This window comes from Zalophus californianus, chromosome 1 (genome assembly GCF_009762305.2).
Source record: "Zalophus californianus isolate mZalCal1 chromosome 1, mZalCal1.pri.v2, whole genome shotgun sequence".
NCBI classification, from domain to species: domain Eukaryota; kingdom Metazoa; phylum Chordata; class Mammalia; order Carnivora; family Otariidae; genus Zalophus; species Zalophus californianus.
The window spans coordinates 86,640,859-86,653,337 of record NC_045595.1 but is presented as its reverse complement, the minus strand read 5'-3'; the positions used below and the strand labels follow the sequence as shown (position 1 = coordinate 86,653,337).

The window sequence follows — 12,479 nt, the reverse complement described above, 5'->3', positions numbered from 1 at the left end:
TGTGCCCGCAGTCCTCATCCACTTAAAATTCATATAGTAACTCAAATTCATGTAATAACTAAGTTTCAATATCTAAATATTCCTAATACTTGAAATGTTTCCCACTATTATATCTTGGGGATTTTTGTGTCTTATAGTTAAGTGTATAAATGAGGGTTTCTTGGCTATAGACGATCCTAAAATGCCTTTACGGTGCTTTTCATGCCACCAAGAATTACCACAATGACCATTTAACAAGATGGTAATTCACCAAGCAAACCCACTAACATCAGGGTTTATCTACAATTAAGGCAGGGACTACCAATCTGAACATTTTTTCCCACCAGCCTTCATAGTTGCTAAAATTCCTTCCATAGAAATTCATTTCTTGGACTCATAAAGACATCTCTTCATAATAGTGCTTCATTCTCCACCCCCATCCCTTGCTTATGGTGATGATAAAATACAGTCATTGTGAATAATTCAGAAAATACCAAAAAATGAAACATAAAAATCACCCACATTCTTAGCAACTAACATTAGTAATCACATCTGTGGGTACATTTTTCTAAAGCCATGCTTCTCAAACTATATGGTAATGGATCTTCTAGCCCCCCCAACCCGCTGTAAATCAATGCTTCTGCAGAATACAATAAAAATAAGCTGCATTTTTAAAATTTTTTTAAAGATTTTATTTATCTATTTGACAGAGAGAGACAAAGCGAGAGCCGGAACACAAGCAGGGGGAGTGGGAGAGGGAGAAGCAGGCTTCCCGCGGAGCAGGGAGCCCGATGTGGGGCTCCATCCCAGGGCCCTGGGATCATGACGTGAGCCGAAGGCAGACACTTAATGTCTGAGCCACCCAGGTGCCCCAATAAGCTGCATTTTAAAAAAAGTTTCCAAAGACTTACTCTCAATTTCTATATTTACTTCACCTTAATTGGTAATAAGCAGTTTGTAGTCTGTGGACCACACTAGACCTTTTTTCTCTCAGATGCACAGATTCTGTTATTGTATGTACATATCATTTTACATATGGTCTACAGATAGTTTTACGTACACTTTAATTCGTATTACCTAATTTCTTCCCACTAAACAGACCATGGCCTCTTGTCTCTATCCACATATGCCATCCTTTTTTAATGTGAAAGGCCACTCTTCCACCTAAAACTAACAGGATATTGTTCATCAACTGTATCTCAATTAAAAACAAACCAACCCGGAGCATCTCCAAGTAGGGCAGAATCTTATACCTTCATGAACTCAGACCTCTCTGAGTGAGGGACTTTGGGGAGGGGAAGGAGAACACAGGCTGTGGGCTACCACTGTTGACACTGCGCCCAGGGTCAGCCTAGGGACAGCCTGGGGACAAATGCAATTCCAGAGCAGGCAACAATCGAGAAAGGGGACCTGCCTGTTTTGTAGGACACTGTATAAGACAATGCCAAGAGCTATGAGTCCATAAGGACGTTTGATCCTAGCCACAAACTAACATCCATCCATTCCCGACACGCATTGTACCTGTGTTCAGGCACTGCAGGGGATGCTGGGGGAAAAGATGGGAGGCCTGGCCCCTCCCTCCCTCCCAGGGCCCAGGTGAGTGGGGGAGCCACACAAGTAAATAAATGACCCCGAATACAGCCTGATGAATATGCATGAGACAGGCACAGATTAAGACAGGCTCCTGGGCCCCACCCCCAGAAATTCTGATTCCCTAGGTCTGGGCAGGGCCCAAGATTCTGCAATTCTGGGGCACCTGGCTAGCTCAGTCAGAGGAGCATGCAACTCTTGATCTCGGGACCGTGAGTTCGAGTGCCACGTTGGGTGTAGAGATTACTAAAAAATAAACTAAAAAAGAAAAAAAATGAAAGAAAGAAAAAGATTTGGCAATTCTAACAAAGTCCTAGGTCACACTGAAGCAGCTGGTGCAGCAAGGGCCATACTCGGAGTGGTTCACAACCAGGAGCAATTCTGCACCGCAAGGGGACCTTTGCAAGTCTGGAGGCAGCTAGGCTGTCACAACTTGGGGTGGGAGGGGTGCCGTTGCTCGCATCTAGTGAGCAGATGCTACTACAATGCACAGGGCAGCCCCCATGCCCCCCACCCCTGCAACAAAGAATTCTCCAGCCCACCATGTCAACAGAGCTGAAGTTGAGCAATTGCTCTAGAGTAGGACACTTGAACTCTATGCCTCCGTTTTTATCAGCAAAATGGAGATAATATCTATTACATAATGTTGTTCTGAAGTCTCAGTGAGTTATGTACACAAAGTGCTTAGAACAGGGTCTGGCACATCGTAGGCACTATTATTATTAGCTGTCATTGTGACTGAAGAGCAGTCAGGAGACAAAAACAGGCAGCGAAGACATCCCAGCATGGACCTAAGTCTTCCCTACAAGTACAAACCACACTGCAGTCTTCATTAGGGGCAGCAATAATACTTATTAAGGGCTCACTATGCACCATCATTGGGATGGGAAAACCAAGGCCCAGAGACATTAAGTAATTTGCCCAAAGCCATGAAGGGGCAATCTGTTGTTATTCATCCACTCAAACAGCTACTGGGCACCACAAACTACCGGACAGATGCCAGGAGAGGACACACGCCAACAAAGCAGGGCTTTCCCAGGAAACTGATCTCCACACCCCAGCAGACCAGCCACAGGGCAAAGCCCTGTTGCTCCAGTGACTTCAAAGTCCATCCCACCTAGGGGCACCTGGGTGGCTCAGTCGGTTAAGCGTCTGCCTTCGGCTCAGTTCATGATCCCAGGGTTCTGGGAATAAGCACCATGTCAGGCTCTATGCTCGACCAAGAGTCTGCTTCTCCCTCCCCCTCTGCCTGCCGCTCCCCCTGCTTGTGCTCACTCTCTCTCTGTCAAAGAAATCAATAAAATCTTTAAAAAAAAAAAAAAAAGTCCATCCCACCTAGACAAGCCGGCTCTCTGGCCCCTTGCCCAGAGCCAGTCCCTGACAAAGAAATGTCATGGTGGGGTGTGGGGGAGAACAGAGCCATGGCCAGAGACTGTGGGAGGCCTGGCTCCAATGGACATCCTGTCAGAGACTTCTCTGCTTCTGGCACCCCTTGGGCCTTGGCGCTCCCTGCCTGCCCTGCATGCACGAGGCCTCTCCTTCACCCAGGCTGCATGGCTATCAAAGCACTCCCTCTTGTCCTCCAGGCCACCCCAGGACATGGGCAAGAATCACTACCCCAATTCACAGATGAGCTGACTCAGGTTCCAAAGGGCCAAGTGCCCCTAAAAGTCAGCAGACCTCAGATTCTACCCATGTCACCTGATACCAAGACAAGTCTTCCCTCAACCCACTACTTCCCCGTGACTTTCGGCTTGGGGTTTTTCTTCTAATGATAAAGTAATACAAATTCAATGCAAATAACACACAAAAAAAATACAGGAAAGTATAAAGGCAATAAATATTGCTCATCTCTCATCAGATAGAACGTGTATAATCTTCTCCAGACATTTTTATGCACATAAACATATTTTTTTAGGATAGGACCATACTGTGTGCTCTTTTGGAATCTGTTTTCCATTCAGACATCTTTCTAGGTTAATAACAAGCCATGTCATCATTTTAAGGCCAAGGCTATCAGCCATTTCCTGGCCACAGTATTCATTTTACAGATCCCCTATTGATAGTCATTTGGATTAGTAATTTTCCAACATTTTTAAACAATGCTGCCATGAACATTACTGGACCTAAATCCTTGCCCAGTTATTCCCTTTGGATAAATTTTTTCACATGCAATTGCCGGGTCAAAAGTTACCGTCCCTTGACATCCCAGCAGCAGTGACGGGGACCATCACTGAATCAGGAAGCCCTAAGCCCTACCATTCTGATGGCCAAACTTCAGGCCAAAATTGTGAGGATAGCAGTAGCTGCAGCTCCAGCTCACGTCACCCAGGCGGCTTCCAAATCACCCCCACCTTTCCTCTCCCACGCCTGAGATTCTGAGCACAAAACAATTTTTTTTGCTTTTTTTGTTTTTAAAGAGAAAGTGTTTGCTGCTTTCTGGAGGGGGAGAAAGGCAGATTCTGGGTGCAGGCCTTACACAAGGTTGGGGAACACAGCTGGCTCCGGAATCAAATGCTTTTTCACACCACCCCCACCTAAGCAGTGAGGGAAAGAGCTTGAGCGTTGACAATTAACGGCTTTTCCCTCCCTGGGGAAGGGCAGGCTGAAAAAGTCAGCTTCTGACCACTTGGAGCCAGAAAAGCTGTCCATGGGGGTAACTAACCCTGGTCGTGTCCTTCCCCCTCCTCTTGGACCATTTCCTGGCCGGGGAATAGCCCGCCTTCCGGTCAAGCAAGGGAGACCAGGAAAACACCACATATCATGGTAAAAAATAGGTAACTGGCGTGGAAATATTGTAATCTTGATTACAAATGCTTTAGAAATCCTCTGTGCCGCATCTCGTTTTAACAAACACTTGAAAAAAGCTAGCTCTAGGGGCGCCTGGGTGGCTCAGTCGGTTAAGCGTCTGCCTTCGGCTCAGGTCATGGTCCCAGGGTCCTGGGATCGAGCCCCGCATCGGGCTCCCTGCTCCGTGGGGAGCTTCTCCCTCTGCTTGTGCTGCTTCCCCTGCTTGTGCTCTATCAAATAAATAAGTAAAATCTTTAAAAAAAAAAAAATCTTTAAAAAAAAAGCTAGCTCTATAGAACATATATTGTAAAAGTATATCAGCACATTTACCTTATCTGGCAGAGTTGTTACACTCTGGATGACACATTTCTCTCTCTCCTCTCCTCTATCCATGGCTCACCCCAACCCCAGGATGCTGAGCCCCCCCGTGCTGGTGCTCAGTCAGGCCAGGCCTTACTCCCAGCTTAGCACTGACTATTCCCTCTGGCTGGAATGCTTGTCCCCCACATGGCCCTGAGGTGCACTCTCTCCAAACAGGCGTTCAGAGAAGCCTTTCAAACCCACTACAAGTAACACTGCATCCTCCTGGCTCCCAAATATGCACACCGCTAGCCCCTCCATGCCTTTTCTCCTTAGGGCATATCACCATGTAACCTACTGTGTAATTAATTATATAATTCTCTGCCCATTCTCTCCACTGCTCTCTACTCTTTGCGGTTCTCAGCACACAGTAGGTGCTCAATAAATACTCAATGATTAAAGCTGACTAATCCACAAATGTGTGAGAAAATACATTTATTTTCTTGATTTGAAATATCAGGCTTCTAGCCAAGGGCTTCTCTGGTTAAAAGGTCCCCCCACCCCTGCCCCAGTCGGCCTGTCTTAAAGGACTGGCCCTCTTGATATAAATCAGTGCAAAGGGAATAGGACATTGTTTAAACAATAGCAGAGGCAAAGCGAGGTTGCAGGAAGGGGCAGAATTCCAACTGACAACGTGGAAGGTGGCTGGCATCCAGAGGTCTTTCAGCAGACTCCGATTTAAAGAACTGAGACAAAGGATGGGATCGTAAGGTGAATCCAGGCCTGCACCTCGGCCTATGGCTGCCCAGAGCCAACTGCACCACGTTCCGAGGGAAGCAGCAGCTAACACAAACCTAATCACCAACGTGCTTTAATCAGAGTCAAGGTCAGGAGGGGTGCTGGCCCCTCCAGACCGTAACTAAAAAGCAAAGGGAAAAGAAACACAGAAGCAAACGACCCTCCCCTAGAGGCTCTGACGTTACAGCCAGTCAATTCTCATTATTTGCAGATTCCATACTCACTAAAATTTATGTGTAGCTCCAAAATCAATACTCCCGGGGCTTCTCCAGTCACTCACGGACTGGCATGGAGTGACCAAAATTTGAAGTGCCTGACCTGCGTGTTCCCAGTGAGGTGGGACAGAGAGATGCTCTGCCTTCTTGTTTCAGCTCTTCTGCTGTAAATTAGTATCCTTTCACGGTCTAGCTAGTGCCACACTTTTTGCACTTTTGTGCTTTGTGTTGGGGAGTCGGCTGTTTGACGCGGCGCCCAGGGCTGAAGTGCTGGTCAGCGCTGCTGAGCCCAAGAAAGCTGTGATGGGCCTCACCAAGCACGGGCCAGGTCAGCGAGGCAAGCTTTGCTCGGGCCTGAGCCACAAGGCTGTTGCCTGCAAGTCCAACACTAATGAATCAACCACATCTATGAAATAAACTGGCTTTCAAACAGAAACACACACAGAACAAGGCACTAGATTGCGCAGCAGCTGGAAACAGTGTGACCAGAGGCTCACAGGAACACGTAATATAAGGCCTTGCAATCGTTCAGTATTCCCTAATTCAATGTTCACAGCGACTTCACAGAAAAACGGTCACCACGAATAACGAGAGAACCGACCCTATGTTAAAATGGCTGTTTTCTGTCCCACATCTTTTGGCACACTCCCCTCCACCACATCTGCTCCTCTTTGCACGGGGGCTCTCCCGCTCGCTCGCTCAGCGGGCTTCTGCTCAGGCGTCTTCCAGTGACCCCTCCCGCAGAGCCCCTGTCACCTCACTCTCCGGCTGCCGTGATGACAGTCAGCAATTATCCTCTACCTCTCGGTTCCTCACCCTCAGCTAAAATTAGACTCCCTGAGGGCAAGGCCTTTGTCTTGTTCACCCGCGGATCTGCGGTGGCCAACACAGTGCCCACCCCAAGGTGGGTGCCCGGGGCTTGACGGAAGGAACACAGCCCACGGCGCACACACATCCTCCTCCCCTCGGGCCCGGGCAGCGCTGGCGCTGAGGGTGAAATCCCACTGCCCCCGAGTCTGACACGAAATGTCTACCAGACCTGGGGCCACATGTGGCTATTCAGCACGCAAACGTGGCTGGTCCAAGTCGAGATGTGCTCTAAGCCTAAAATATGCACAAGAATTTGAGGGCTTAGGGGCGCCTGGGTGGCTCAGTCGTTAAGTGTCTGCCTTTGGCTCAGGTCATGATCCCAGGGTCCTGGGATCGAGCCCCGCATCGGGCTCCCTGCTCTGCGGGAAGCCTGCTTCTCCCTCTCCCACTCCCCCTGCTTGTGTTCCCTCTCTCACTGTGTATCTCTTTGTCAAATAAATAAAATCTTTAAAAAAAAAAAAGAATTTGAAGGCTTAGTAAAAAAATACGCATAAAACATCTCATTAACTACTTGTATGTTCATTTCATGTTGAAATTATACGATGCTGGGCGTTCTGGACCAAACAAAATAGATTAAAATTAATTTCAGCTGTTTCTTTTTTACTTTTTAATATGGCCATGAGGGAAGTTTTCATGACTTAGGTAGCCTGCTGTGAGTCCACCTTGGTTATAATACCAAGAAAAGGTCAGCCAGCAACACAAATCTACTCTGACTACCTCTCTTCACTGCTGCCTAGTGCTCTCCAGAGCAAGGCCAGAAACACCTGTCCTGCAGCTGTGACACACACACACACACACACACACACACACACACTTAAGTGTATTCAGAAAGAAGACTGTGAAATCAAAGCTAAAAGTTTATCAGGTGAACCAATTTTAGATTCAGAAGGTAAGCACCCTGTGGAGCCTTCTTGGCCCTAAAAAGCCAAGTATAGGCATACAAATATTTGTCAAATAAAGCAATCCTTTGCAAAGAGAAAAAAAAAGCCTATTTCTGAATTGTCTACACAGAGTTTGGAATGGCAGAATACGGGAGCTAGAATAGAAGGGATGTGGAAAATGACCTGGTTCTGCCACATTACTGAACCATGAGACCCTGTACTCCCAACATCCTCATCTGGAGAAGAGGCAGACCCTACTTTCCACGACTATGCTCTCCAGAACTTTCTCCAATGATGGAACTGTTCTCTGCTCTGTCCAACATGGTGGCTACTAGGCTCTTGAAATATGGCTACTGAATTTCTCATCTTATTTCAATTAATTTAAAGGTAAAGAGCCACACATGGCCAATGGCTGTCATATTGGATAGCACAGTTCTATCCAATCTATCACAGGCTGCCCTGACAGGAGATAAAGCTTGTAAAAATCACTTTGTAAACTTTTTTTTTTTAAGATTTTATTTATTTGAGAGAGAGAGAGAATGAGAGATAGAGAGCACGAGAGGGAAGAGGGTCAGAGGGAGAAGCAGACTCCCTGCTGAGCAGGAAGCCCGATGCGGGACTCGATCCCGGGACTCCAGGATCATGACCTGAGCCGAAGGCAGTCGCTTAACCAACTGAGCCACCCAGGCGCCCCACTTTGTAAACTCTTAAGCCCTATAGAAATGGCAGGGGTTTTGTTGTTTAATATATTAGAAATGTGAGATTCTGAGAAATTTCAATTGCCCCAAGAGACTTGATTCATCAGAAGTCAAAAAAAATTTTAAATAAACATGCAGGTTTTACTTCACCTGGGGGAGAAGGGCGGCCAGTGTTCATGGATATAAACAATGAGAACAGAGGGCTGAGCGATAACCCTTCACACACAACTCAGAAAACATGCTTTTAATCTTTTTTTTTTTTTTTGCCACGCTCAGATCTGGTGCCTCCAGGTCCTAGCCATGCTGTCAGAAATCAAGGCTGCCAGTGTCCTCCCGGTAGATTATTCTTATCTCCCACACCCTCATTCTTAGGGACCAGATGTTTCCTGCCCTTTTTGGTGACCTTCCCTACTACTACTCCTGCTACAGAAACACGTCCTCCCAAGAGCTCCCTGCAGCCCTTCGGTTCTCGGACAGAGTCATTCACAGGCTCTCAGACCCATGCAGGGCTTGTTCAAATTTGCTGATGGAAGGTAAAACCAACCACCACTAAAAAGGGAGGGGGACTAATTGGTAGCTGCGAAGAATGCTCATCTGTTTACACTCACGTTGGAAGATGCTTATGAAATTCAAATCAAGTTCTAGTCTCCCCCAAGACTCTTCCCAGTAGGAAAGCCCTTCCAGTCTAAACAGCTTTTTGCTACCATTAAGATCATTATATATGACACGCAAACAGGCAATAAGGAAATGAGCAGGGAAGCGGAAGGGGGGTGAATTTTTAGGACAGAAAGTCAAAAACGGTAGAAGTCTAAGCAAATACACGTTTCCAAGTACAAATGTAAGGAGCCACCCTAAAATATTGGAGAGATTTTGTAAACTCATTCATTCTTCTCCATCATAGAGTGCAGCTTATTCTCCCCTCAATCCTTTCAAGCTTTTTCACAGCCGCATGAACTTTAGTGCTCGCTCCACACAGCCCTTGGTTTTGGCCCCACCAAGCACTCATGATGAAAAACATGTGAAATAGGATCCACATGTGTTCCACCCACATGCTGGGCTCAGCCCTGTATTTCATTCTGTCAGAGAGCGGCTGTTGCTCAACTCCATGGAGGGGACGCCAGCAATCATCCTCCAGCTATTAAAGCAAGATCAAGCAGCCTGGTGTCAGCAGGACTGACACCACCTCCCCAAACAGGGACCCAGCCTCCAGTACCTCAAGTTCAGTCTCCCGTCTGTTGATGTCATCCGTGGATTGATTTAACTTCTCCAGTTCTCCCTAGTGAAGAAGAGAGAGGGAAGAAACTTTTAAGGGATTCGTCTTTTGTTTCCAGTATGACGGAGCTCATTCTCGGCAAAAGTACTCCAGCACAATTTGAAGGCAGAGGGATGAGTCACTATTAATTCTCAAGGAAAACAGCTGAGCCCTGGCTTGAAGAGCAAATGAATGTCAGTTATTTTTTCTTGATGGTGTCCCTTTCAAAAATGCCTTAGGGTCCCAGGGATTTTTTTTCTTGGAAGGTCAAGTATTTATTGCAGGTATGTGCCTTCAGGTAAACCCACCTGTTACAAATGGTTTAGGAGTCACATTAAAGCAGTATCTTCTGCCTTAGAGCAAGAACTTTGCAGAAAAGACAATGAAATAAACAAGGCCAAGCCGAAACTATAAACCCAGCGAAATGATTTAAATCAAGGGCAGAATTCTGTCATTAACTCATTAGTGGTTGAGTTCTTTTTCTAGAAATGAAAATCTTTTCCTTTCAAACTGTCCATCATTAAACTTACCTAGCTATTTTAACAAAACAAAAACTAGCTCTAATCCTGATCTTTTAAATAAACATTTATAAGCTGACATTTTGTTTAAAAAGTACCCAGCGAGAAGTTAACTCATTTTACTCTGCAAACAAAGGATCTGGTAAACAGAATTCCCGCACCGGGAAAACAAGATTTAGTAGTCTAAAGTAGTGATTTTAATTAACAGAATTCCTAATGCAAAGATTTTTCCGCGTGATCTTTATCTTGCTAATCTGCCAAAACAATTCATTTAAATGGCAACAACTGAGTTAAACGGGCTTTTAATTGATCTGCGCACTGAAAAACCAATTAGGACTCCAGAAATTGCAGAGCACGATAAAAGCAATATATGTATATATATATATATATAAAATGATTAATGGAAAGGGTAGGAAAACGGGTCCTGGAAAGAGATTTGCTGTGCTTTTTGCCTAGAGGGTCACTCCTAGATCTTGGCTTAGAAATTGTTTTTTAATCATCTCCCTCAGAAATGGAGGCACAGAAAGCCAGGCCAATCCCCTCGCCTTCTCCCCGCGTGAGCTCTGCGCATCAGTTGTCCCTGGTTTCTGTTCACACCCCGACCTCATAACAAGGAAAAGCTGGGTTTTCGACCATCTGAAGCCAAGCGGAGGTTTGAGACAGTGGTGACAATAAGCCCTTTGCTAACAATGAATCCGAGAGGAGGAAGATGGCTCAGGCCGGGCACCTCCGCCAGGTGAGGGCTCGCCACCCGGGCACCGGTGCCAGCCCACGCTGCAGGGGCGGACAACGCCCACGGTGCCCAGCGCCCACGCGGCCCGGCCGACCCCCTCCGCCCCCAGCCCGGAGGCCGCGCGATGCCCGCCGCGCCGCGAGCCTGGCGGGGGGGACCCCGACACCCGCATGGCGCCCCCGCCCCCTTTTTCCCTTTGTTGCACATCCGCCCGAACCGCTGGGCACGCTGCGGCGACCCCCAGATCCTGCCGGGGGTCTGCGGGGGTTCCCCACGATACAGTCAGGCCGCATCCACGCGGGCACCGCAGCCTCCGCGTAAACCTGGTGAAACTGGGAATCCGGACCCTCTCTTCTCGCCCCCGGACCTACGTGGCCACCACCGCCCGGGACCGCAGGCACTGGGAGCCGAGAGGCGGGTGTAGGTGTGGATGCCCGCCTCCGCGGCGCCCCCCGCGCGCCCTACCTGGATCCGGGGGTCCACCTCTTCTTCTTCCTCCAGCCCCTGTTCCATCCCCTCTTCCTCCTCCTCCTCCAAGTCCCGGGCCGACGGCGGGAGCTCCGCGGGCTCCTCCGAGCGGCTCCGCTTCAGCGCCGCGTCCATACGGGCAGCCGGAACGCGAACCGCGCGGCGGACTTCGGAGCGTCCGGAGGGGTGGCAGCCGCCGCAGGCTCGGCCAGAGCCGTCTCGCCCCAGCCCGGCACAGTCCGGAGGCGCCACTCGCCGACGCGGATCCTGTCGGCCCCGGCTGAGCGGAGGAAATGGGCGCGGCCGCCCCCTTTCTGCCGCGGCCGTCAGCGCAGCTGCGCCCGCTCCGCCCTCGCCCCGCCGGGCCGCCCTTGGCGCTGTGACTGTTCGCCGCCAGTCCCAGTCACCCTGGTCTCCGTCACAAAAACCCCAGCTCCCTGAACGACTTCAGGGTGGTGGACTAGGACAGTCGGCCCCCCTTGTCAACTTAGCCGCCCGATGGATCACAAAAAACCCACAGTTGGCCGCCTGCTTTCGGGGTGGCTTTCCCTCTCCCGCCTCAGCCAGAGCAAACTGACTATATGGAAGGAGAGTTTGGGGTATTTCCACTGTCTGAAGTCACCTTGGGAAGCTTGTACTCCGTGACCCTAGACCAGTTTCAAGATTCACTCAAATCCCTGTATACCTCCAAAGCCTTGGGTGAACCTTGGGAATTGGATCTACTTGAAGAGTTCCCCCAGAACAGGGAACTGAAACATATGCTCACAGGGACCCAGAAGTACAAAGAGGGCAGCTGGGTGCAGCTTCATGTCTGGAGTCCTTGGCCAGAGGCTGGGTGGCCCCTGTTGGGCAGAGCTCCGTACCCAGACACCCAAGCTCTCATAGGTGTGCGAGGGTCCTACCTGAATAGCCAAGAAGCATGGAAAATCCACCGGTGATGGGGGATGTGGGTGGGTAGGTACAGCCTTCTCCAGGTGGGGGCAGATGTAACCCCTGTTGGTGGGCACGCTCCGTCCAAGGATTTATGAACTGGCAAGGTTTCCTGCCCACCTTGCCTGACAAACTCAACATCCGGAGGCCAAAGAAGGAAGGGATAGGTCTGTGCTTTTAGGAAATGTCAGGGCCACTGTGATGCCAAGGGAGCACAAATTCAGATGACCATAGCCACGCAGGCCAGGACATTACCACTGGCCACTGCTAGTGTCCCCACTACAAAAATGCAGAATGTGTACGCTTTCTACACAGAGGCTTGTGGCCCATGAGCTCTGTGAGGTTGGAGGACAAACTTGCTTGAGAAAAAAGCTTTCTGAGAGCCTATTTTGAAAGGCGTCTTTGGGAAACCTGCTTATGATGGCTTCATCAGAAGCTATGATGTGTGTGTGGGGGG

General features: G+C 48.7%; 2 protein-coding genes across 2 annotated transcripts in view; one reads left to right on the top strand and one right to left on the bottom strand.

The window, feature by feature from the left end:
* SH3BP5 (SH3 domain binding protein 5) overlaps positions 1-11,594 on the bottom strand; it is a 72,241-nt gene extending 60,647 nt beyond the window's left edge. The window contains exons 1-2 of the mRNA XM_027585497.2: positions 11,090-11,594; positions 9,335-9,397 (exon numbers count right to left, since the gene is read on the bottom strand). Of these exons, the coding sequence (XP_027441298.1) occupies positions 9,335-9,397; positions 11,090-11,227 (201 nt within the window). The 5' untranslated portion in view covers positions 11,228-11,594. The remainder of the gene's footprint in view (positions 1-9,334; positions 9,398-11,089) is intronic.
* LOC113917611 (vasodilator-stimulated phosphoprotein-like) lies at positions 9,536-11,035 on the top strand. The gene has a single exon (XM_027585498.1). It carries the CDS (start codon positions 10,601-10,603, stop codon positions 10,943-10,945), a length of 345 nt encoding a protein of 114 aa, XP_027441299.1. The 5' UTR covers positions 9,536-10,600; the 3' UTR covers positions 10,946-11,035.
* Positions 11,595-12,479: the final 885 nt, after the last annotated feature.